Below are 24,957 nucleotides of genomic sequence, written 5' to 3'. Positions count from 1 at the left end.
TGCCGCCGCGCCGGCGGGGACACGGGGTGCCGGGACAGGGCCCGGTTGCCCAGGGCCGTCCGGCTCCGCTCGGCTCTTTAACACGCTCCTTCCAGTGACCCGAGCCCGCCCCCGCGGGTGGCTCGCCAAGGGCGGCTAACGCCGGCCCGCCCCGTCCCTCGGCAACCTCGCAGGCGGCCGAAGCGGGGAGCTGCCGACGCGTCAACGAGACCGACGCCTCCACGAAACCGTCTGTGGGCGGTGTGAGGAGCAGCCGCCTCCGCCCCGCTTCCCTCACGACCAGCCTCCGCAGAGAGGCTGCGGCCCCAGCGCCCTCCGAGGCTCCACTTCCCGCTTCCTGCGGGCCCGCCGGTGCAGGCCGGCCCTCCCGCCGCCGCCGCTGCTTCCAGCCCCTGCGCGCTGGGCGCGCCCCCCCGGGGCGGGCCGGGCCGGGGGCCGGGGGCGGGCCGCGGGCGGGGGGAGCGGCGGGCGGCCAATTGCGGCCCCCCCGGGGAGCGGCTCTGGCGGGGCTGCCGCCCGCGCTCGCAGGGAAGGATGGAGGCAGAGGGCCGGGTACCGGGGCCGCTGCTCCCCACGCCTTCCCCCGGCGGCGGGGGAGGGGCCGGGGCCGAGGCCGATCCCCTCGCCGGTGCCCCCGGCGCGGCCCAGGGACCTCTGCTCGCCGCCGCCGCCGCTGAGGTGCTGGCGTTGGACGATGAGGAGGACGACCTGGAGGTGTTCAGCAAGGTACGGCAGCGCCCTCCCGGGTCGGGCCGGGAGCGGGCGGGCTGCTGGCGGCTCCCTCCCTCGCTCGCCGGCACTTTGCCCTGCCATGCGCCGGGGGAGACGGGACGGGACGGGACGGGACGGGGCGGGGCGGCGGCGATCGCGGCCTCTGGCCGGGCTCTGCCCGCCTGCCCCGCACTCGGACGGGCAGCCCCGGCTGTGAGCCGGAGTCACCCGGGGCTCCGGGGCCAGCCAGAGCAGCCCCGGGCAGCCCCGCGCCCCCGAGCAGCCCGGCCCGCTCGGCCGAGCCCCGGGTGAGTTTTCCGCGGGCACGAGAAGCCGGGGTTTGGTGCTTGGGACAAGCCCCGCAAGTCGTAACTGCGCTTACCTTAAATTTGCAAAGTAGCCTGGGCTCGCTGTAGCCTTATCATCGCTTACATTTGTCATGTACCATATATGTATCTGTAAATTAAATAAACAGTTGTATTTAGTAATTGCAGTTGTATTTAAATATAAATAAATATTTCCAAGTTTCAGTTTGAGTTTTATAAGATGAAGGGAAGTCCAGCACCTTCACATAAGAGGTTTGATAAGGAAACGTCTGTATTTTGATGAAGGGAATAAAAGGAACGTAACTGACGATATATTAGGGTCTGCATTCTGAAAGCGCACAGAGTTGGCGAGGTATATGGGTGCCACTCTTGCCAATATTGCTGATTTTAATTGAACCAATGAAGTGTGGTATGGCTACCACATGTATTGTTTCTCATTTTGTACTGATTTGGTTGAGACTTACCTCTTCAGCCATTAAAGAGGAGAGCATGTCGTGGATCTATTGGCCTTACCAAGGCAGCATCTAAAACAGAACATAAGGACATACAGATAGCTAAGGTGGAAAAAAATATATATAGGGGGCCAAGGCCCAGCTCACCTTCTGTGACTTCTGAACTGCTGTGTGACAGCATGTGTGACACTGGAGAGAAACAGCTGATACGTTTCCTATTTGAAAATGTGTCACCAAATGTAATTTCAGTAGGACTGATTGACATGTGAATTAAATGTGTAGTTTTTATATTTCTGTCATCGAGATACATTTTCTGGTATGCATGAATAAAAACATTGGAATAACAGCTTCATTCTTTGGAGCTATGTATTTAAACTTTGACTGTAGTAAAATTCTTTAAATTCATGGATTTTTAAGGCCAGAAGGGACTATTAGGTGATTTAATGGTCTGTAACATGCAAGAGGTCAGGCTAAATTTCACCAAGTTATCTGTGTTTTTCTGAAGCATGACTAGGGTCTAACTAAATCATATTTTCTAGAAAAGCACCAGTCTTGATTTGACATAAGGAGGTGAATGATTCACTGAACTTGCATGCGAAAGCAGTGCTAAAATATAATTTGAGTTGTTTGTTTCTTACTTTGAACCCTTTTGCTTTTACTAGGTAAGCTCAGGCAGTTCTGCATGCAGGTATCTGCCTATCAGTACAGCGTATCCACAGTTATGCTGCTTGCTTGTCAAGAGTGATGCTCCTTGGGAATAAAAAATAAAAACAAGTGTAGTTGACACGAGTTACTGCTGCTATATGGCAAATATGTATATCTTTACATTTCTGCTACCTGGATTCATGCCAAGTATTTCTTACTTAAATTAAATCTTAACTACTATTAATGCATGACACATAACTTACTGCTGCAAACAAGAAAATTTGTCATACTGTGTGAAAATACAGCATTCTTTCCAAAGCTTGGACACCTGCATTTAGTGGTTATATATAGACCAGAAATTCATGGTTTCCTTTTAGGTGCAATTTGAGGGCTGATCTTTTGCGCTGATGAAAATCTGTAAGGTTGATTGGGGATTACACCCCATTTGTTCATGTTCTGTATATTGAAGGGAAGCTGACAGGCTAAATGTAGCTTCCGACCAAGTTTTGTAAAACCAGTTTTTCCATAACGTAGTGTTCCAGGACCACCTTGTTTTAAATTGTATCTTAATGGGGTTTCTCACACCACTGTCTTTAAGGTAAGTGGTGTAGCATTTGCTGTCCAAGTGGGACAGCAGCAGCAGTGCGGCGTTCAGTGCCTGACACCGGCATCGACTTCATTTTTCTCAGTTCAGTCAATGGAATGTACCAGCTACCAAAATGGTGAAAAATGAGATTCTTAAAAATTGTCAACCTCAATACCTTAAGTTATTACTCAAGACGTAAACACAGGGCTTTTATTTTATGAAAATTCATAGACATCTAACCTCACAGTGTCATAAACCATTGACCCAGTATCCCGTGACATATCTCAAATATTACAGACTCGCATCTTCTTCGGCAACTCGGATGAAGCATTTCATGATGTGACGTGCATTTCACTTTATCCTAGTTTCCGTTACCATGGAAAAAGTTCTGAGGTCTTTTTAGCAGAGATGACTTCTCGGGGCTGGGTTATGAGTCACACAAATACAATGCTTTCAACCTGCTTTCTTCCATTAGTCTCAAAGTATAGAGTACTGCAGGTATCGCAATACCCATTCAGTTAATCTTTGCCTTCCTTGTTAACTGATTTGGCGACCTAGCATTGACAAAGCTGTCAGCGCTTTGGTTAATACTTAAAATCTTTAGCAGCTCTTCTTTCAGGCTCTGTTTTACAGTGTTTGTCTCCATTTCATAATTTCAGAAAACTTAATTAATGGTATTTCTGGAAAAAATGTACATGCCACTTCAGAATTGCATAGAGGATAATTTTTCTTCCAAAACAAGTTGATCAAGGATTTGAGACTAATTTATAAGTGAAGTTTTCAGCCAAGGAACTATTCTGTCTTCCTGAATCTTTGCTTCTTTGAAGAATGCTCCAGAAACTAAGCTATTTTCTTATAAAATAAACTGCCACCATGTCATTTATCTCCAGACCTGCTTCAGATCCCTGGCCTCAGAAGACTGCAAGCTCTGGATCCTTGCTGGGAGGGAGGGATGGATGAACGAGGAATGAAGGCAATCCTGGGTCAAGGACCTATTGTCTGGGGGAAAATGGTGTCTAGGCAAACCTCTGGACTTAATGTCTTCTACCAAGAGCCGCAGGCTCAGCTGTGTGCGCAGCCTGCTTTGAGGCTGCTCCTGCTGTATGTGTGTTTTCCATCCCTTACTTATTTTGGAGTCTTACTGACCCATTGCAGCCAAATGTGAGAATGAGACAGGGTAGCTACAAAGTAGTAGAGGAAGGAGACCCAGAACGAGGCCCTCATGCTGCCAGGAGCGCGCTGATTTTCTATCCATTTGGTCTCCTGACCAGTAAATCAAAATGCATGAACCTATTTGCTGCTCGGCACACACAGCTCTGCCAACTGCTGTCAGCAGTGAAGGGGCTTGGAAGGGAGAAGGGGAACTGCAGGTAGGTGGGGCCGGGGGAGGTGTGGGAAAGGGCATCGTTATCTGGGACAGGACCTTGGTTCTCTTTGCATGGCTGAAGAGGAAAAAAGTGTGTTTTTTTTTAAAAAAAAGTTATACAACCCAAGAGCTAGAAGAATTGTCTCTATTTCCTATGCCACAAAACTTCAGCCCTCATCTGTATGCACACAAAAGTATAGTCCCAACCACAAAATTACAGCTGTAGAGAAAATTATCATATTTTTTTACCATGTTTCTATGATGACTTCAGGCTTGTGTCACGTGAACTTCAAGAACTGCTGGAAGTAAACCTGAAGTATCATGAGGATAAAGAAAGAGAAACAGATGCTTGTTTAAGACTCACATGCATTCATTCATGTGCAGATGAACACTAGACCTGTATTAGAACAAAAGTGAAGACCTGCTAATTCTATGGATTTTTATCGCCCGTGTTTTGTTTCACAAACCACATATTCATAAGCTCTTTCATAGAAAAATATACTTTCAGAAACCTGCCTGTATAGAGCAATTTTTAGTAGCAACCTAGAAGGAGGAACAAAACATTAAAGTATTAATGACCCATGGAAAATGAGAAAATATGAAACACATTTGCCTTGATCCAATTTAGGCCTTGCAGAGTCATTATTCCTCAAGTTATATGGCCATTCAAGTCCCTTACGCGCTCACATGCATTTTTCTTTCCCTGGAAATTTCCCGTTGTCTCAGCACTTTGAATCACAGGGGCTGCTCTGAACCAGCGGTCCTCATTCTTCATGTAGAGCACGGGCAGCCAGTGCTGGCGGGCAGTGAGAACAGCTGCTCTGTTTATCCTCCAGCACTCGGGACAGGGCTGGCTGGATACCAGTAAAGAAATCATGCGCAGGAACACACTGAGTAAACATAAAATGACTTACAGGTGTATGAGTGAGTAGCTATATAATATTTAAAGCACTGCCTTTAGTCTTCCATCCTGCTTCTGTCTCCCTGTTCAAAGAACTGTAGTTAAGTGATGCGAGGAGAATTTGTACATCAGTGCTTTCCATGCGTAATTCTCAGTATAAATTCCTACTCCATATTTGTGGGAGTAGGCAGATAAATCCAAAGGAGAGGGATGGCAGTAGGCAGTGAGGTTTAAGGCAGCAAAAGACCAAGAGAGGAGAATGTGTTCCAGAGAAAGTTTTGATTCAGTTGAATACAAGAAAGAAGCAGCAACTCTCCCCAAGCTCAGCAGCACTGTGGTGGTGTGCTCGTCGCTCCCACGTGATCTGCCTTGGGATGGTGCTGTGTCTAGTTTCTGTGGACTCCCACATTTCCACTCCTGCCATTTGAGCAGTTTTCTCTTTAGCAACATGACTTTTCTCCTTGTTCCATAGTTAGCGAGGCACCAGAAAGGGCAATTCGTTGTCACTTGGTAGTTTACTGTAGCCTACACTTTTAGAAAACTTCTAGAAAACAAATTAATTTTAAAGTTTGTTATAAAAATACTTCATTGCATTGGATATATTAGAAAAAGTGTATAAAATGATCGATATTTAAAACATAGTGGTTGATTTTAATTGCCCAAATTTATTATTTTTAGTGATTTATTCATTTATTATGCTCTTTTATAGTTAGTGATTTTAATTGATTTTCCTAGTCACTGTATCCTTCAAAATTTTAGATAAGTAGATCTCATCCAGACTTGCATCTAAGAAAGAAAGTGAGATTTTTTTGCCTGTTTCTAATTTCCCCCCAGTTTCTCAGTGTTTGGGTGATCACCATTGAATGCACTGAGCAGAAGCAGCTGCTATGGGGCATATTCTTAGAGAACTGTGGTGGAAGTGGTTGACGCTATCAAAAAGTGGTTTCCCGCTTCAGCAAAACAGTGGTTTGACTGAGAAATTAAGCAACAAATTTGCACTGCATCCTTACTTAACTGTTTTTAAAAAGATTGAATTTATATCTCTGTAAAAGTTTTCCATTTCAAACTTCATTTTAAAATGTAGGCAAACTGAGATATCCAATTCCAATAAAAATTCTCATTTGGATTTTGTCTTGTTTTCTTTTAAAATCACCACTTTTTATACACCTTGTTCAGGTTATTAGAGATAACTCAAACTTCATAAGTCCCGAGTAACTGGCTTCTAACAATTTTAATAAAGCTGGTAAGTATCCTACACAATTATTGGGTGCTTGGATTCATAACTAATTTTAGCATTCATAGGCAAGTTCTCTCTCTGGCTATGCATAACATTCTTGACAAACAGTAGCATTTTTCATCAGTCTTAGAATAAATCTCATTCATATTTCTTACATCCTCACCGAAGCAAATACTGAAAAGGATAATGGATTTGCCATGTACTACATAATTCTTTCATCTGCTATATGTTTTATCTGTTTTACCAGACTATTTAAAAGCCTGTTAGTTTATCTTCTGAGGTGTTTCCATGTTTGTTTTTGTACATACAGATGTATTGATATGGATGTTCTCATGTCTTATCTGTAGGATACATCACTGGCTGAGGTAAACTCATTCAGTCCTTCAATGCCAATGTCCCCCTCATCAATGATAAACCAGTATAAATTTGAAGATGAACCAGAATTAAGAGATCTCTTCATTACCGTCGATGATCCTGAAAGTCACATTACAGCCATTGAAACGTTTATCACATACAGAGTAGTCACAAAGGTAAGCATCTACTCATGGCTATAATGGCTTACATTGATAACAGTAGTAGCATTTTCACTCTTCTTACATGCCATTCTCTGGGACATTACTAAATTTAAATTATACTCTGATTTTGCCATGACTTACAGACCACTAAAACTTTATGAAACTGTGCATTAGATTCTGGGGAAAAAAAAATCAGTATAAGTCTACACATACAGGTGCTTATGTCTTTTAAGCTGAGAAAATAGCTAATAATTCTTCAACCGCCAACTGAACAGACAGTTCTATATGAGAATAATATTTTCTGTTGTGATCTTCAGCAGGAATATGAAACAGAAGAAGGACTGATTCAGTTCAAAGACACTATATTAGCCTTAGTATTTATGACTTTTGGATCACTTGCAGGCTAGCAGTCTTTTGTCTTGCATAAGTGTTACCTGCTACAAAGTCTTTCAATTCCATTCTTTTGTAATTGCAACATCCACTATCACACGGACATTAGTTTCCCATTTACAGTTGCATTTGATTTCTGGGAAAACTGCCACAATTCTCCAATGAAAAAGCAGTGTTAGGAGACAACTGAGTGTATTTTTAGCTGTCCAGAATACAAATTATTTGCTGGAAATAAGGAAGAAAGTAAGCCTTGTGAGACTAGCCAGCTCTCTGGGGTTACCGGCAAATATTCTGCAGGCTGCATTTTGCAAATTGCACTGTTAATTTATTTTACTTTGAGTCCTTTTAAAAAGATTCATTTAAAGCCAAATTTTCAAATGGGAATTATTCATCCTTAAATGAGAGGAGATATCAATTCCTCATAAAGTATTTAAAGAGTAGGAAGAGAGCTATCTTCATTAGGTTGCTAGCAATAATTTTCACTCTCTGCATGTTTTTGTATTCGAGAAAACATTTTTTTCTTCAGGCAAGTATGGAAGGGCTATAAGGTGGATTGCTTTTTCTTTTTTATCTACTCTATCCTTTCTTATCATATTTAATTTGAAGTGCTGTTTGTTGATGATAAAGTAATAGCATTCCTCCCACATACCTTGAAAAATTTTCATTCAACCCTCAAAAATGTTTAGATTACATAAACGTGTTTTGAGGTTTTTAGAATTTACTTGCATCACATTATAAATCTCTGTGCAACAATGAATGCTAAACAGCACGTATTACTTTACCGAAAACATAGGCTCTTTGTGGCTTGATTCTAGAAGATAGAGCAGTGATAAAATAAATCTCATGGTCTGACAAATTTGCAACACTGTAATAAGCATTTTTTCTAGGCAATAAAGGTTTGTTGGCAAGTTCTAACAAAAGGCTACAAAACTGGAATTGATGATGGAATTCAGAATCCATTAAGCAGCACAAGAAGTGTTATTGCTATGATATGCTGAAGTTTTCATGTTTTGAATGTGGGGATTGTTAACTAGTGGCAGCAGGTCCCAAGGATGTATGTCAGCTATTTGGGTTTTTTTTCAGAATGCTAAAAAATGGGCTTTCCTTACTCATAGATTACTAATCACTTTAAACTAAGTGCCCTAAAAGTAATGAACATAACTATGATTTCTAAAAGGAAAATGCCACACTAAAATTAGGATTGAAATCTTTTGGAAACATGGCAATAGGCTAGTTCTTATAAGTCACTCTGTATGCAGTTTAGTGCTTGCTTTTTGTTTCTTTTTTTATTTTTATTTTTACAATAGAACTTTGAATTTTTTGCTAAAATGGGATGTGTTTTATCTCTTCAAGTAATTGATGATTGCACTTTAAAAAACATCAAGCAAATAATTCCGGCAAAATAGAAGCATGTATGCACCCCCTTTAAGTACTCAGTTTTCTCCAACATCTAAAACTGTTTTGTTCTTTTTTTCTGATTTTCTGACCTGGGCCTGTTTTTTCTGCTTCTGGTTTTCAGACATCTCGTGGTGAATTTGACTCCAGTGAATATGAAGTTCGAAGACGGTATCAGGATTTCCTTTGGTTGAAGAGCAAACTTGAAGAAGCACATCCAACATTGATTATTCCTGTTCGTTTGCTAAAACATAAGTTATTTTTATTTGTTTACAAGATGGCTTCAATCTTATACAGAGATGTTTGAGATCTTTCTTCAGTTTCTGAAATCTCACAAATGTTAAACCAACCTAGTTTCATTAGCTTTATACATATGTGATAATTAGAAATCCCATGAAGGTATTCTTATGTTTGTAACTGTGCCATTTGCAGTAATTTATGTCCTTTTTCTTAGTTGTATCTGTATTCTTCTGCACCGTGTGCTACAAGAACCATGTTATACCACTGTTGAGTGTGATAACTTTATAACAGTTTGGGTTTTGCAAGGTATAGAACCCACAATGGTGGGTTCTACAAGGTATAGCTATGTTTTTTGGTCTAAAACCAAGGTATTGGTCTAAACCAAGGTATACCTATGGTTTTTAGTAAGTAGAAGAACTATTATAATACCATTAATATTATGCAAATTATACAAAATATTTTTTCTTTTTTCCTTAGCCATTGCCTGAAAAATTCATAATGAAAGGAATGGTGGAACGGTTTAATGATGAATTCATTGAGACTCGAAGAAAAGCTTTACATAAATTTTTGAACCGTATTGCTGATCATCCAACTTTAACTTTTAATGAAGACTTCAAAATTTTTCTTACTGCGCAGGCCTGGGTAAAATGACTTTATTTTTATTTACAGTTATGTGAAACCACTTCTGGTGTTAGCAGGGTATATCAGGAGTCTCCCTAGTTCAGTATTCAGTAGTGTCCTCTCACGGCCTGTTACAAAAGTGTCAGAAGGCGGCAGTGGATTTATGGAATATTCATCCCCCGAGATAACCTCTTCTTGTGTGCCTTTGGTAATCGTGTGTGTGGCCGTAGATACCTCTGTACCTTCCACAGCAGTTTTTATTGCTGCATTTTTAATTTTTGTGGCAAATTCTCAATATTCAACTGCATGCTTTTTAGTATACCTGTAAGCTTCCAAGATTATATGGAAAGTAGTATTTTAAATTAATTATTGTTTAAGAATGGCACTGTCTTTTCATCTTGTTTTTTTAAGTTATACTGGTCTCATAAAAGAAAAATACAGCCTTTGAATTTCCTGTTGTATTTTTGCAAGATGAGTCCAGTTGAAAATTGGTGTTTTGTACTCAGAAAAGCCTGCCTCTCAACTTCAGCAAAGGTTATTCCAGCAGCATATTAAAAGAGTTGCCATAAAAAGATGGATTACTTCTTCCAGTAGGAACATTGTTTGCTTTTCTCAATGACATATTTCTGCAATCATTGCCGCTGCTTTCCTGTTCGAAAGGCTAAATTGCAAACTAACTGTCACCCTAAGGAATGAAAGGGTAAAGGTTCTCTGCCATCTTTAATCACTCTTGTGAGAATGTGATACATGACATGCTTGTGTTTGCCCAGAAAGGCTTAGCTAATAAATGCACATGGCAGGTATGGTTCTGACATAGGTCTAATAATTTTAAAGTAAGATTTATACAGTAAAAAGACACACAGAGGCTTATTTATGTAGTTTTGGTTAAAAAAAAAAAAAGCTTTAAATTATGCATTATTTTCAGAGAATTTCAAAAAGTACATGGAAGTAAACACAGCTTGTTCTGTCTACAGGAGCTCTCCTCACACAAGAAGCAGGGTCCCGGTTTGCTGAGCAGGATGGGACAGACCGTCAGAGCTGTAGCATCCTCAGTAAGAGGAGGAGTTAAAAATCGTCCTGAAGTGTTTACAGAAATGAACGATTACATGGAAACATTTAGTCAGAAAATAAACGTACTAGACAAAATAGCTCATAGAATTTACAAGGAAGAAAGGGGTAAGTAGAAAACAAGTATTGGTTTTATTGATTTAAGAAATTAATATATTGGAAAAGTAAATTAGTTTTCATTGTGCCAGGCAAAATTCTCTTTCCAGCAAGCAGGAGAAAAGGAAGATCTGTGTTTATACTGTGCTTTTCATAATGGCCATTGTTTTGGCGGACTTTCAAGTTAGTTGAATAACTTGTTAATACAAAGAGTTTGAACATGTCATTGGACTACTTGATAAGGAAGTTAGAAAGAAGAAAGCGTAGCAAGTATGGTTATCTTGTTACTTGTGCTTTTGGAAAGTTGTGTGACCTTTTGGGTCGTACTTTCAGTGGAATGTAAATAGTCACAGTTTTCTGTGCTGTCTCGTACTAGCATAATGCTGTCTAGGTTCCAGATCTCTTTTTTGGTTTCATTATGTACCTTTTTTCTGTGTTAAACAAGTAGATTTTTTTTTTTTTTTTAATAGCTTTACCGTTGGCCATAATTTCTGTCCTGGGAAACTATGCCTGGTAGAGTTTTCTTAAGAAAGGATGACTTAATCTCAATTTTTTCCTTAAGTAACAGCAGTTTGAACACCTACTTGAAACACAAAATTACTGACTTTGTGAGATTGACCCTGATCTCAGACTATGCCTGTTCAGTACAATTTCCACCAGTCAGCACTTGAGGGATTTTATTGTCTATATAATATAATTTGAAGAGCTGCACTTTGTTCTTTAATAACTGAGCCTTTATGCTTTATTGTGCAGTACCAGATCTCAGTGTGTCCTCACTAAATTGGAGGGGTCTTATAAAAGGAAAATACACATTGGTGAAAAGTGTTTCTTTTGATATCGTTTATTTCAGTGGAAATAGATGGTTAAGGTCTGTAGGTTCAAGGCACCAGTGCCAAAATATTTCATGGAAAACCCTATGAATTTTGACATGCTCCCAAATGCTGTAGGTTATATCTTCTTTCTAGATTTTCCGAATAGCACTTGGCAGAACACTTGTGTGCAGGGCTGCACTGTTGTGGATATGAACTGTTGATAGCCGTGATTCAGAGAACATTCCTGCTTGGCATAGCTTAACATGGGATTCTTAATTATATCTCCCATGGAGGTTTTTTTGGTCCAGTTCATCTCAAAGTAAACATTACACTCTTCATGGCACACATCTGCCTTTCATCTTTTCTTGGACATTTCTTCAGTATAAACTCAGTTGCAATAAAATTGTGTTTTCAGTACATAACCATTGTGTTCACAGTACCCTCCTGTGAACATGCAGCTTCCAGGTCATACCCAACCTTGCCCAAGTTTAGTCCTGCCAAATGGCACAGTGAATTCTGGACCTTTTTCTTTCTGCTCATAGATTATCACTTGGCCTCGAGACACAAGAGAAATAATTCACAGGATATCCATGTATTTAGATTAATAAAAACTACTGAAGGTAGTTCTGCACCTGCAGAACTGAAGTGAACTTCAGTGTGTCTTCTGCAGTTTTTGGGATATACCAAGGCTACTAGTTTTAATAATGGGATTTGAAGCATTACTGTAGCAGAAGAATTTAGGGCAGTAGAAGAAAGTCAGACCAACTACTGCCCGGGGCTGCTACGGCTCATGTCTCTCTGTATGAAGACAACATGAATTAATTCAGATCATTGGGTGAACAGAATACAATCCACCAGGTCTAAGAGTGTATGTGTCCTTTTAAAATGACCGGGGTATTTTTGCTGATAGGTTTCCAGGAACTACTTAATTACAATACATTCATTGATTACTTGATTCATAAACTGCAGTTTACTTATTGTGGTCATTTGAGCAAATGTAAACATTAGCTTCAGTCTCCTGCTTTGTTACAGTAAATATGAGGTTGCAATTACTATCACTTAAACATCTATTAATGAACAAAAGACTAATATGTGAATATGTTCCTGTTAAGAGTATTTTAATGAAATGAAGGAATACGGCCCCATCCACACACTCTGGTCAGCGTCAGAAGAAGATATAGCAGACTCCCTAAAAGGTGTTGCCAGCTGCATTGACAAGTGTTGCAAGGCTACGGAGAAGCGAATGGCAGGGCTCTCGGAAAACCTGCTGCCGATTTTACATGAATACGTTCTCTACAGTGAAATTCTGATGGTAAGGTTTCCTAAAGGATTGCTTATGGATGTATATAAAGTTTGGCTTAGTCCAGTGACAAACACTGGAAGAGGGTTTGCAAATGATGGAAATGATTTTGCAGTCCCTTTATTTGGTGTTGTTACTAAACGTGCCCAGCGTAGGATAGCTGTCCGATAGCAGGGAATCCGGTTTGTCCTGTTTCCCTTGTTAATCAGGCAAGAGGCACCCCTTCCACCTGAGAAGAGGTTGGTAGTTTTGCATGGCAGGCCACCCTTAGTAGCTGGGCTGAAGAGTGTTTTGTTTGGCCATTTTCAGGGAGCTCTGCGTTGCAGCAGAGGTGGGAACACAGAAAGGTTTGGGGAACAGCAGCTGAGAACAGCCTCCTCTGACACTGCTGAAATATGAACTCATCGACTAACAGATTGTGTGGGGGAAAAGGTGTGGAGAGGTTTTTCCCTTTCTAGGAGATGTTCCTAAACTATGTTTTCTTTTTCTAGAACAGCAGGGAACTTCCAGTTCCTGTGCCATTATGTAAGCACGTGTTAGTCTTTGCCATGTTCCCTTTATGTACGTATTTTTCTTACACTTGGAGAGAATGTAAAAAATCAGACTTCAGAATTGATAAACTCAGTGCTGATGGATAAACAACATAATTAAGTAACTGAATTCAGCATGTCATAGTTCCCACTCTGCTGCCTCCAGAAAGGAGAAAATGTGTACAAACCCCTCTTTGTCTAGGTTTTGAGCAATGCAAGCTGCAGTATCTGTTCTTGCCTCTCTGCTGGGAACCCAGCTCCTTCTGCAGTGGTTTCTGAGTAGGGGCTGAGAGTGTGTTACAGGCCACGGGTAGAGCAAGACCCAAGTTAACTCAGCCTTTGCCAGCACTGTGCAGAGCGCTGCCAGTTTCTCAGTAAGGCTTAGCTACTGAGAGGTTAAGAATTACTGCTGAAATGACTGCTATCTTTAAAACCAGTTCACTGAAACAGGGGCCCTACAAAATGTCCTGTATCTCACAGGCCTCTCTATTTACATGTGTGCACAGGTAGATGGAGGTAAGTACTGGTTTGCTAAAACATCCTGGCCATTGCAGGTGGTCTGCCTCTCCCCCACTTCCGAAGTTATTTTTCAGAATTTCTTAGTCTGTTACCCGTGAGTGGTCCCAGCCTTCATGCTGTTGAAGAGAGCCTGCCCATTGCCTTCTAGTCTGCAGCCTGGCTCACCCTTTCCCAGGTGTTCTCTTTTGTCCGGAGCACAGAGGGGTTTCTGTGGACAAACCCCACGGTGATGATCTGGCTCTTCACGCACACCTTACAAGTAGCTGTTGCCCATTGCTTTTTTTTTCCTGCTTGAAGTGTTCTTGATGCAACACTTGTAATGCAGCATTAGGCTGCCTTCAGGTCCTGTCCAGAGGAGAATTTTCCTCCAATAGCCTATTCCTGTTCTACAACTGTTCTTTTCCTTTCATTTACCATCGATTTTTATTTTTCCTATAGTTTACTTCCCTCTTGCAATTTGGAGAGGGAACTACTAGTCACGATGAAAATATAATAGAAGACACACACTGGTAAAACCTGCTTTCAGAGGTGTGTTTAACCCCTCATCAGAGGGACCTTTGTGCGGTGCTGCCAAGATCATGCGTAAATGTGCAGCAGAAGGTGTGGTCAATACAATACAATACAATACAAGCCTTGTATATTCCAGTCTTGGGAGCTCAGCCTTCAGCTGGGGAAAGAGATGAATTCATAGCTAAAATATTTACATCTGGACTGGCTCCTTCCGAACTGACTCACTGAACAAATCTGGGGAGTGCAGAGTAGTGCTGTGCCTCAGGGTACAAATTGCAGCAATAAATTGGTTATGGGCCCACATACAATTATTTGAGGGTTTTGTGGCAGGGTGCTATTAAATATTACACAAAAAAATTGTAAAAGTATAATAATATGTTCTAAAAACACAGTGCCTCTGCCATTAAAAGTCAGAACTTGTGTATAGTTGTGGCACATTAATATTAAAATAATTTGTTTTATCTTGTAATTTAAGGAGTATTTGTGATAAATAGTCATTTTTTGTCACAATTTGTGACAAAATAGTATTTTTTGTCACAAATTTGTGACAGTCATTAAAATAGTTTTAAAAGAGGCAGAAGAAATAGTAAAAAAGAGAAAGCATTTGTAATACAAAGGAAAGCTGTTCCAGACATATTTGTTTTGCTTCTGTTGTTAACAGCTAAGCATTTTCTATATTTATCTAACCAAAAGACATTCTGAGCTATTGAAACATAGATTTATGAGCATTAGTATGTATTGCTAATCTATTCCTCAGGATCGTCCAGTCAGGCTTACCAAAATTTTCTAGTGAGTACTTGTTCAAAAAGAAACCTTGAAAAATTATTTTTAAATTAACCTCCTAAATTATTCTATTATGTTTGTTAAAGTGACAAGATCTCAAAGAGAACTCAGTCAAATAAGACAGCTAGAGAAGGTAGAGCTGCTTGTGCCCTGTGCTGTTTCAACATGTCCTATGCTAGAGGTGAATACTGAAAATCTCTTTAGTATATACAGAAGAAGCAGTAAAACCAGTTGTGGCAAGGTAATGTAAAAGAAGGTTGTAAGATTTGTAATTATATAGGTCCTGCTTCTGATGTTTTTTTTAAAAGGACTAAAGCCTTGCAACATTTCTGCAAGATAAGCACACCTGAGTGTGCTCTTCTAGATGAGGAAACTAAGGCAAAGAGAAATTTGTAAGGCTTCCTCAAGGTCACGGAGCAAATGAACATCAGGAATGGAAATTTAATCTGTAATACCGTTCCTGTTTTGTAGTTTAACAAGTAACATTCCTTCCCCTTTCTAATTATTTTTTGACGCTATGCTAAAAAATCCAATACCTGGTAAGACAATTTTAAAGGAGGAAATAATTACATATACTGAAAATAAGCACATATGTCAATGTTAGAACATCTATAATTTTTATGATAATTTTATCTGTTTTTACTGAACTACATTTGGCACTTACAAAATAATATTGAAGGTTAAAGTCACAATTTCAATAATGCATGGTATACCATTTTTTGTCATTTATTCTACTTTGTATTGTAACTTTTACTCAAAGATACTTTTGTCATGAGATTTGGTGAACTCGTGTTGCTGTTTTAAAATATGAATATATATAATAAGTTGAGCTGATACTAAGTAAATTGCTGTTGCAGTTTTTGTCATAAAATAGCAATTGTACTGTATGGCAGATTCTTGCAACACTGATTTTGGATTTACTAATATTCTTGAAAAACATATAAGATAAAATACAGGTATTGAAAAATAAGTCTTCACTGCCTGATTTTAAGATTTCTTTTTTTTTGAGGAAAGTACATGTATCATGTCAAAATTATTAAATGGCATTATTCTGTGATCTTGCTTAATTTATTAAATAGCTGAGTTGTTTCATGGTTTTCTGAATAGATGGCTAAAATTTGGTGCGGTTTACTTCTTTTTTTTTTTTCATCTTCTATTAAGGGTGTTTTGAAAAGGAGAGACCAAATTCAAGGCGAGCTTGACTCCAAAATTGATGCTTTAGCCAATAAAAAAACAGAAAAGGATCTGGTGAGTATGCACAGAAAGCTGAAATCTTCCAGGCCTTATTCTAACTGCAAAAGATGATCCCCTGAAGAAAGCTTGTTCTCTGAAGCCATGCCTTGTAACTGGACGGTGTCTTTATAATTCTCATACTTATTCTGAAAAGGTTTGGTCTCTGTAGCTTTGCATGCCAGGCAAAGGCAATCACAAGAAAGATGCAAAACTTCAGTAGCAAGGCTGCTGGAGCAAAGGACTGGTAATAGTGGGTGACTACTGTGTTTTGTCAACACAGTCTGTACTGTGGCTTATTTTTAGTGTTTCTGTTTACTTCCACACTGGGAGTAAAAGAAAGTAAGATTTGCTGCAGTGCTTTTGTAGCTGCTGCTCCATGGATGTAGGAGAGGGAGAGGAGGTGGTTAGAATCAGGAAACTGTTCATTAAACTTATTTAAAATAAAAAGATCTGGATTCGGTTTTATTTGGTTGGGCCCAGGGATAATTTTTTTACTTCCGTTATGACACCTTCATTCACTCTAGCGAGGTCAGACTGTAACTGGTAGCTCATGGGGCAGGCATCCCCAAACCCATAAGCGAGGCTCAGTGGGCCAATTAAAAGTAAATACTGGGATAGGTATTGGCATTTTTTAAATTTTTGATTGTTCAACTCTCCAGCCTAAATAATGTCCTTTAAGTACAGTGTTAACACAAAGTGTTATACAGTGTAAATAATATATAAAAATGACTAAATAGTAATCACTGTAACTTTTCAGTACATCAAAAGAGAACGTCCTTGACATTTCAGATACTTTTTATTAGGGTTGTCGTAATTAGCTTTTATGTAAAATGAGCTGTTTAGATAGCTTTGGCACTTGAAATGCATATTTTTATTTGATTTCTTGTCACTGAGCTGCATAAATAAGAATATATTACCACTGTCTGATATCTACCATGGCTATAGTGTATTTTGTAACAATTTGCCTCTGCGCACTGCAGTGGGACAGTAAGTGCATACCTCTGGATTTGTTTTTTCCTGAAGTAGAAATTCTGTTTACTTAAACCTTATATTGTCCTTTCATTTCACTGCTTTTGTGTTCTCTAATCTGTTTTTGTCTCTTTACTTTCTCTGCTGCTTCTTCTGTCCTTTGCCCTTAGTTTACATATAAAGTTTGAAGCTGTTATAAAATGCATGGAGGATGGTGAGTTGGAGAAGGCCCCTAGGCTGGGAGTTGGGGTAGCGATGGCAGGTCCTACTCCTCTGCTGGCTGCAGGCCACCGTATTCCTACGCTGCCTTGTGAGGGCACAGGCCATAGCCTGCTCCTCCCATAGCCTGCCCGTGTCCCCAGCACCCCGCACCATGGGTGCCCCCTGGGCCAGCAGCACGCGTTAGCTGCACCGCACGCGAAAGCACAGTATATATTAAGAATGATCCTTATGGGTCCCTTCCAATTTGAGATATTCGGTGATTCTATGATTCTAAGAATTTTTTCTGGCAGAAAGGAGTGTTATAGGTCATTGTGTAAGTTACTTCGTATGCAGCTAGTTCCAACAACTTTTCAACATCCCTTTTAATCAGTACTTCCAATTTGAATGGTTTGTTGGCAACCTGCTCAAAACAGTTGCATTTGCACAGAGCAATTCAGTGATGAATTCCAATTTCATACAGCTTGTTTAGCAGCTAGTCTTATTGCTCTCCACTGCAGGGAAGGGAAAATTGCCTGGCAGGACGTGGTCTTTTCAGAATGCATTTCTGTTATAATCTGATGGAGTCCTCAGACAAGGTGCATGCACTCTCTTTTCCTGAACTGTTACAGACAAAAAGAAATATTTTCCCTTTGGCACAGTATTGATCACACCATGCTGATTAGATATTGACAATGGTTTACTCCATAATGAGATGTTTGTACTTGCTTCCAGTAAAATTTGAGATCAGTTTGCACAACGTGGTCTTTTTTCACTGTTTCAGTGTTTCCAAAATTGTGTTTACAGTTTTGGTAAAAGCCTTTGGACAGTCTGATTACCCAGGTGTTTGAATCTTTGCTTTATCTTTCCAACCCCTCTATTTCTTACTCATTTAAAAAAATCCTGTTTCTGAGAGCCTGATTTTCCTTGCAGTCTCACGAGAGCAGTAAACAGATGTCTGTTAGTCTAATCTGATCATAAAATCCTCTGTTCTCTAATTGAGTGACAGCTGTATCCTGAAGACTTTTTTCTTAATTAGAATTTGAAGGTTTTTTCTATTAATGATAGTTTGGCCACAGAGAATAGTGTACTGCTATTTTTAAACATTCGAGTAACTTTTAACTGTTTTCTTACTCAGTTTTTTAACTATGTTTTAATTTTTCTTATGTCTTGAAATATGTTGCTGACATTTTTAACCAGACTGATTTCAGAATAAAAGGTGGTCATAACACCGGTGCTGTTACTCGAATTGGTGTCAAACACTGAGTTTGGCTGTATTTGCACATTTCTATTCCTAAGCAGAACTCATGTAGCTTCTAATGATCTCATAGATGTCAGATTGAACTTGTCAGTGTAATCTAGTAGCCAGAAATTCTGCTGACAATGAGTGGCATGAACTCTAATCTCATTTGAAGTACATTTCCACCATAGATAAGGAATCTCAGGCTGTCATTAGAGCCGATAAAAGGCTGTGAGATCTTTAGCATTGGTCAAACATTAAATGATTTAACAAACAGGAGGTTATACAGCAGGAGAATACAAAACATCCCCAAGGTCAGTGCAGCTGAAATAGGCTGGAATTGCAAATTAAACCTTACAAGATCTCAGGCTCATTGGCTGGGAAAAAAACATTTTCTTGAGCTGTGCTTCTGCCACTGGGCTTTTAGAAAGCTCCTTGTGGTGCTGCTAAAAAGCCAAAACCTTCTCCCCCACTCCAAAATTTAGTCCACGAAGAAGGTAGTTGTTTCGTGTATGGAAGGTTTGACGACTGATTTTGGATGCAGGCTCTGACACAGATTTTTGGGAGGACTTTGGTGTCCTCCTGCTTATCTAGACCATTCTTACCTCCAGACCCCTGGCTGTAAAGATGCTGGAGTCTGTGGCTCCATCCCTCCCATGCTCCATTCTGAAGGCATAAACAGCAGTGCTAGTGCATCCCTTTGTGGTTGTGAGTTTTTAACAGTTTTGGTACTGCCACTAGCGGTAATAGTAATTCTGACAAAAGATTGGTATAATGTGCTCTGACAGAACCAGATAAGCATTAAATGCTAACTTAAGGATTCTAGCGTTCAGGCTTGCAACTGAGTGGTAAAGAGATGAAATGCTGAATCTATCACATTCTGAATATATCTTATTTTTTAACTCCAGGCTAAAAACAGTTATTATCACCAAGCTGTAGGATTAATTAATGTAGCAGATAGAAATAGCATGCTATTTTGCATAGTGAGATCGTGTAAACTGCTGTGTCACTTACTAGGTAATCTGGCTATTGAGCCAAGGCTCTTTGGCTACAGGTGGCACTGGTTCACATCTGGTAGGGCTCTGCCCTAGCAGTGTCTGGCTCCCACCTTCCTGTCCCGTGGCCCGATGTCTGATTAGCACCACGCTGTCCTCTGGGGATCACTGATGTGAGATTCAATTTATCACACCAAAGTGAGATCAATGTAAGAAAATAGATCCGGAAGCATATTTAATTTGCAGGATAAACTGTAACAATTTACACCTTGTAAATGAGGAACAGACTAGGTAGATGTTTTTGTTGAGACCAAGCCATTCTTCTTTGATTTCTGCTGTAGTGGCAGCTGAAAAGGGTGGCATTTATGTTTCTTTTCAGTTGTGAAAAAGTAGGTCTTAAACCTCTCTACTTGAGATGAAGTGTGGCCTAATGCTGTTGGCCTTAAGTCCAACTCTTGGCTTGATACAACACAGTTTCTTTTGGGCTTTAGAGGTGATGTTTAAACCGCGTATCCAGGCAGGGATGTAGAACAGTCTGCCTGTCCACATCACGTTGTGACTACACCGTGGAAGATATTCGTAGTTCCTAGAAAAGGCAAGACAAAAACAAACTGTAAAATAAATGTCTTAAAGATATGAAGAACAAGATAAGGGGAAGCTGCTGGTGCTGCCAGGACTTCTAAGTCGGAGAAGTTCTTTACGTGTGTAGCCTCGCTCATTCCCATATGGGGACTTTTTTCTTGCAAAAGCAGAAAATGGATTCAACTGCCTTTCGTGCTCTAAATAATCTAAAAATATTCACTGTTTTCAGTATTCTGTGTGCATTCAGTTTTGGTATTTGGAGGAAAGGCAATTAACGTGGGACATGCCCAAGATACCAAATCCAGCTGCCTGTAAATCCTTTACAGGTAATTTCCCCACATTTAAATTTTGGATTAACCTTTTCATATTGAATACAGTGTTGGTAGTTGAAATTACCCTTGTCCGTAATTTGATTACTAGTCCAGCTAGATAAGTGAACTTGGGCTTTTCAGTAAAGTAGAAATAATATTTTGCATTTTGGTCTTGATTAATAGCATTTCATTAATCTACAAGTGTGGCAAGGAAAACCAGTGTAGAAATCAAGTCTAACTAAAAATGTTTATTCATCTGTATATTGTGGAATGTGGAGAAAATCCATTCAGATGAAATTTTCAATTTTACTAGCTAAGGAGTTTTTGGCTACTTCAAGAGCTGAAGGATTCTAGTATGTCAAACTGAATTGGGAGTTTGTGAATTAGGCGCTGGGCTCAGGTTCTGTCACCGTTCCAGGCAGTGCTGCTTCCTTCCTGTCTGATGGCAGCAGCGCTGCTGGCTGTTGCACTGGGACACTCTCCTCCCTGCGTGGTTCAAGCTGGAGGCCGCGCACCAAGACTTTCCACATCCTGCTCTGAATTTTGGCATATCTGTATTCTGCCAATAGCCCAAGCATTCCTTGAAAATCCTGGAAGTTAATCCTGGAATCCTGAAGTTCATATCAATGAAAGCACCAGCCCTGCAGAGAGCACAAGGAGCCATTCAACTTTACAGGGGTGTTGTATGAGGAAACAGCAATTTGCCTGACAGCAGAATACAGGGAAGAAGAGGAAGGTGTATGGGACTTGGGTTGCAATGGCAACAATACAAAGAGATTAACTTTTCCTGCTTGATGTTCTTTATTGGTGGTGTTTCTCCCTGACCTCCCTCCTGCTGCAGACGGGCACTGTGCAGTCCCAGCAGATGAATTTGCACTGTAGCTGCAGAAGATATACCTCCTTCTGTGACTGGGTGCCAGCCAGAGCTGACACAGCTGATTAGTGAATGATAATAGGTAACAAAATTATTGAGAGGACTAGAAGACTCATTAAAGAGAGGGCCTCTGTCCACTTACTCATTCTCATTAGCTGAAGTCACTTTGTGCGTCTACAGTAATTAGAAGAAAATTATGTCTGTAGAGTAGCCCTCAAGGTTTTTGATCCTGGATCACTGTGAAAGAGTTTCTTCTCTGCAGAAGTCCTTTGGTTTAATTTCTTTCTCTGCTTCTGTATTTCTCTCTCCCTCACATGGTCACACAGAGGTTAGTTCCACAAGAAAAGATGGCAAGGTGACAGGCAAGAAATCAGAAAGTTTGTGCTTTTGATTTCTGCTGTCTTCTCCCCGTTCTGTTTTTCCTGAGATTATCAAAGGTTCTCTCAGCGTTTTCTCAGTTTTTCTGGCATCTAACTTGTATAGTCGATTCTGCTTTAGTAGAGCCCTCTATATTTTCCTTTTTATATGCATTGCTGTCAGGTGCTAGTGAAGAGGTGCCAGAGTCTGTAACTTCTCAGTCAACAAAAATATCTTCAGCAACACTTTAATTCTGGTCTAGAATTTTTGTTATTAATATTTCAGAAATTTTACCAAGTTATTAATTAAGAATAAAATTTATATATATCCCTGGGAAATAATTTTCTGTGCCACGTTAAATGCCAACCTTGATTCTGCAGTTCTGTTTGTCTGCGCTACAATCACTTGATTCCAATCACTTTAGAAATGGTGACTCTACTAATATTTTTTAATGTTTCCAATTCATATTTAGTTCTCAGAAGAGATTGGGAAACTTGAAGACAAAGTCGAATGTGCCAATACTGCTCTGAAAGCAGATTGGGACAGGTGGAAGCAAAACATGCAGTATGATATGAGATCAACGTTCACTAATGTGGCTGAGAATAATCTCCATTATTACGAAGAGGTAAAACACTTTCTCATAGCAGTGTTATTTTTTCATTGATTATTTCAGTGGAGAAGTCCATGGGTTTTCTTTAAGGAGGAATTTTTTGCACTTCAGTTCAAACCTGTGTTAACCTTCAGAACCCGTTTTTGCAGGAAGAAGGAGGCAGTTATCCTTAATTTGATATGTTTCAAGCAAAACGTATATTTGTGTCCAAGTGGTTGATCCTGGGTTCCTCATCGACAGAGGGCACTCTTGTTTTACTAACCACAGCAATTTGGAATGTATTTTTCGGTTCAATGTCAGCTGCTATATTTCAGTTTGGAAATCTTTTGCTACAACTGCATGAAGAAGCCCTCTGGAAAGCTCAGACTTGATCTTGTATGAGGAAAACATTTAAATGTGATTCCATTTCAGACAGCACATTCAGGAAGTCCTCGTTGCTATTTCTCTAAGGAATTGTCTTTTGTGAAATAATCTGACTTTACAAGGATAAAGAAGAACAATACAATTTTGAGAAGTCAATATAAAAAGCTTATTGCACTTTTCAAAAAAATACGACTGCTGCAAGTGTATAAAATTGATAAATTGCCTTGCTTACTACTTCAGAAAGAATGAAAAGTAATTGAAATTAGATTTTCCTTTTCAACTCAAATGCCACAGTTAATATTCTTGGTAAGAATTCCCTTTTACAAGAATATATGCTAAGAAAGATAACTTGAAAATATATAACAAAATTTATTAAACATTCTGTGAAGTTTCTTCATGAGGAAGACATTGTTGATGGAAGTGCACATTTTGAAAATATCCCAGATGTCTTGTATTTTTTAAAAGAATTTATCCTTATTTTTGGAAAAAATTGGAATACACTAAGCCATCTATTAATCATAAATGAGTAAATTTCACAGATATATGTTGATGTCTGTAACTTCCGATCCTGTATTTTGAACTTTTTATGGATTGCCTGTTAGCCAATGACAGTGTCCTGATTTTACAAATCATTTTGTTGAAACATAATTGAAAAGACAGAGCTCTTGATCATCAAGTCTAATTAATTAACATACATTCTGTGAGATGCACAGACATTGACAATCTGTTGTTAGATATTAAGATCAAAATATTTTCTGGAATCAGGCAGCAAGCTCTTGGCATCCTCTCACATTTTCTTCAGTTATTGATGATCTCTGACTTCTATATCAGCAATAAGTATGTTAAAATGATGCTAAATATATTGGATTATTTTCTTAATGAATGATTAGCTAAATTAAAACACAAAAATAATTCTTTGGTTCTCTTTCCTGTCTAGAAACGCTTTTTGCTGAATTAGAATTTTAATTCAGAGTGGCAAAGCTCATACTGTACAGGAAATTACTAACATTAAGTCACAGACTGCAGAAAATAGTTCAGCTATCTCTGTAACTGCCAGTCGTTCTTCTTAAATAGCCTCTGAAATACTGGAGAAATTGGTTTATACTGAGACATTATTCATAATTTCAATTTTCGTGAATATTGAAATTTGCATACAATGTTTTTGTTTGCAAAGTGAGGGCTTACCAATTTTTTTTTATCAGAAAATCATTATCTTAATCCTGACATTCAAGAGAATTTGATAAAATTAATATTAGATTGGGAGTTTTGATCTAAAATATGCATGTTTGAGTCCTTTGGTTAATGCTGATGGTTAATTATTGGAGAAGTGATTACTGTCAGAGGCTCTTATATTACAAACTATAGGTGTGTAATGCACTCCTGAAAACAGCAGAAGCAGCAGCCCTGGCATCTGCTTTCGCTGTTTGGAAGTGAAACTTAAGGAAGGGAATCTCAGAAACCTAAGAATCAGAATATGATTTTTATGCTTTAAGTAGAAAACAAAATGCTACCTTAACGATAATAGTTTGAGTTTCACTCATTAAACTCATGCACAAACACCATGCCTGTTACAGTGTTTTTCACTTGTTCAGTCATTACTTGCATCATTACCGTTCTCTCACATGTCTGCAGTTAAATTACTTGTTCATGCTTTTGATGCACCATTTGATTCTTACTAAGACTTTTCTTGCTGTAGCATCCCTCATCTTAGTTCTTGCCTTTTTTTTCCCCAAGCATGTTCTGTGCGTGCTCCCAGGCACCATGGATGCCATGGAAGATTCAGTTGCCCAGCTCTTCTGTCCATCTCCTAATAGGAATCATCTCCTACTTTCTAACTCAGTCACTATCTGCTTTTCCTCCTTTCACAGCTTTTTCCCCCCACCAGTTCAACTCCTATTCTTGCTTCTCCATAAGGAGTGTCCCATTCTCTTCTCCACAGCAGTGTTTCCTCGTTGTTCCCCAGTCTTGCTGACTTCATTTCCCAGGCACACAACCTATCCAGGAGTCATGCCTGTTAGTGGCCACTCTCTGCATCTCTTAAATTTCTGAGAACTACAGAGTAACAAGAGACAGACATCTCATGTTTTCTGGTGGCTCTTGCAGGAGAGAATCCAGTCTTTCAAGACTGTATAGAACTAAAGCCAGTGTGATCAAGCACAACACAGCAGTGTGTCTAAGTACACTAGAATTTCTAAAATTTCTAAAAAAATATTTCCTCTTTG

At 39.6% G+C, this 24,957-nt stretch overlaps 2 protein-coding genes across 2 annotated transcripts in view; one reads left to right on the top strand and one right to left on the bottom strand.

The window, feature by feature from the left end:
- The first annotated feature begins 532 nt into the window (after positions 1–532).
- Positions 533–24,957, top strand: part of SNX7 (sorting nexin 7) — a 30,330-nt gene continuing 5,905 nt past the window's right edge. Inside the window, exons 1-8 of the mRNA XM_074151295.1 lie at positions 533–726; positions 6,572–6,754; positions 8,649–8,759; positions 9,242–9,406; positions 10,360–10,561; positions 12,474–12,673; positions 16,165–16,251; positions 22,235–22,387. Of these exons, the coding sequence (XP_074007396.1) occupies positions 535–726; positions 6,572–6,754; positions 8,649–8,759; positions 9,242–9,406; positions 10,360–10,561; positions 12,474–12,673; positions 16,165–16,251; positions 22,235–22,387 (1,293 nt within the window). The 5' untranslated portion in view covers positions 533–534. The remainder of the gene's footprint in view (positions 727–6,571; positions 6,755–8,648; positions 8,760–9,241; positions 9,407–10,359; positions 10,562–12,473; positions 12,674–16,164; positions 16,252–22,234; positions 22,388–24,957) is intronic.
- PLPPR5 (phospholipid phosphatase related 5) overlaps positions 19,848–24,957 on the bottom strand; it is a 90,766-nt gene continuing 85,656 nt past the window's right edge. The window contains exon 8 of the mRNA XM_074151297.1: positions 19,848–20,224. Coding sequence (XP_074007398.1) covers positions 20,198–20,224 — 27 coding nt within the window. The 3' untranslated portion in view covers positions 19,848–20,197. The remainder of the gene's footprint in view (positions 20,225–24,957) is intronic.

Source organism: Numenius arquata, chromosome 8 (assembly GCF_964106895.1).
Source record: "Numenius arquata chromosome 8, bNumArq3.hap1.1, whole genome shotgun sequence".
Lineage (NCBI taxonomy): Eukaryota > Metazoa > Chordata > Aves > Charadriiformes > Scolopacidae > Numenius > Numenius arquata.
The sequence above is the reverse complement of the archived record's forward strand: the minus strand, read 5'-3'. Positions and strand labels throughout refer to the sequence as shown.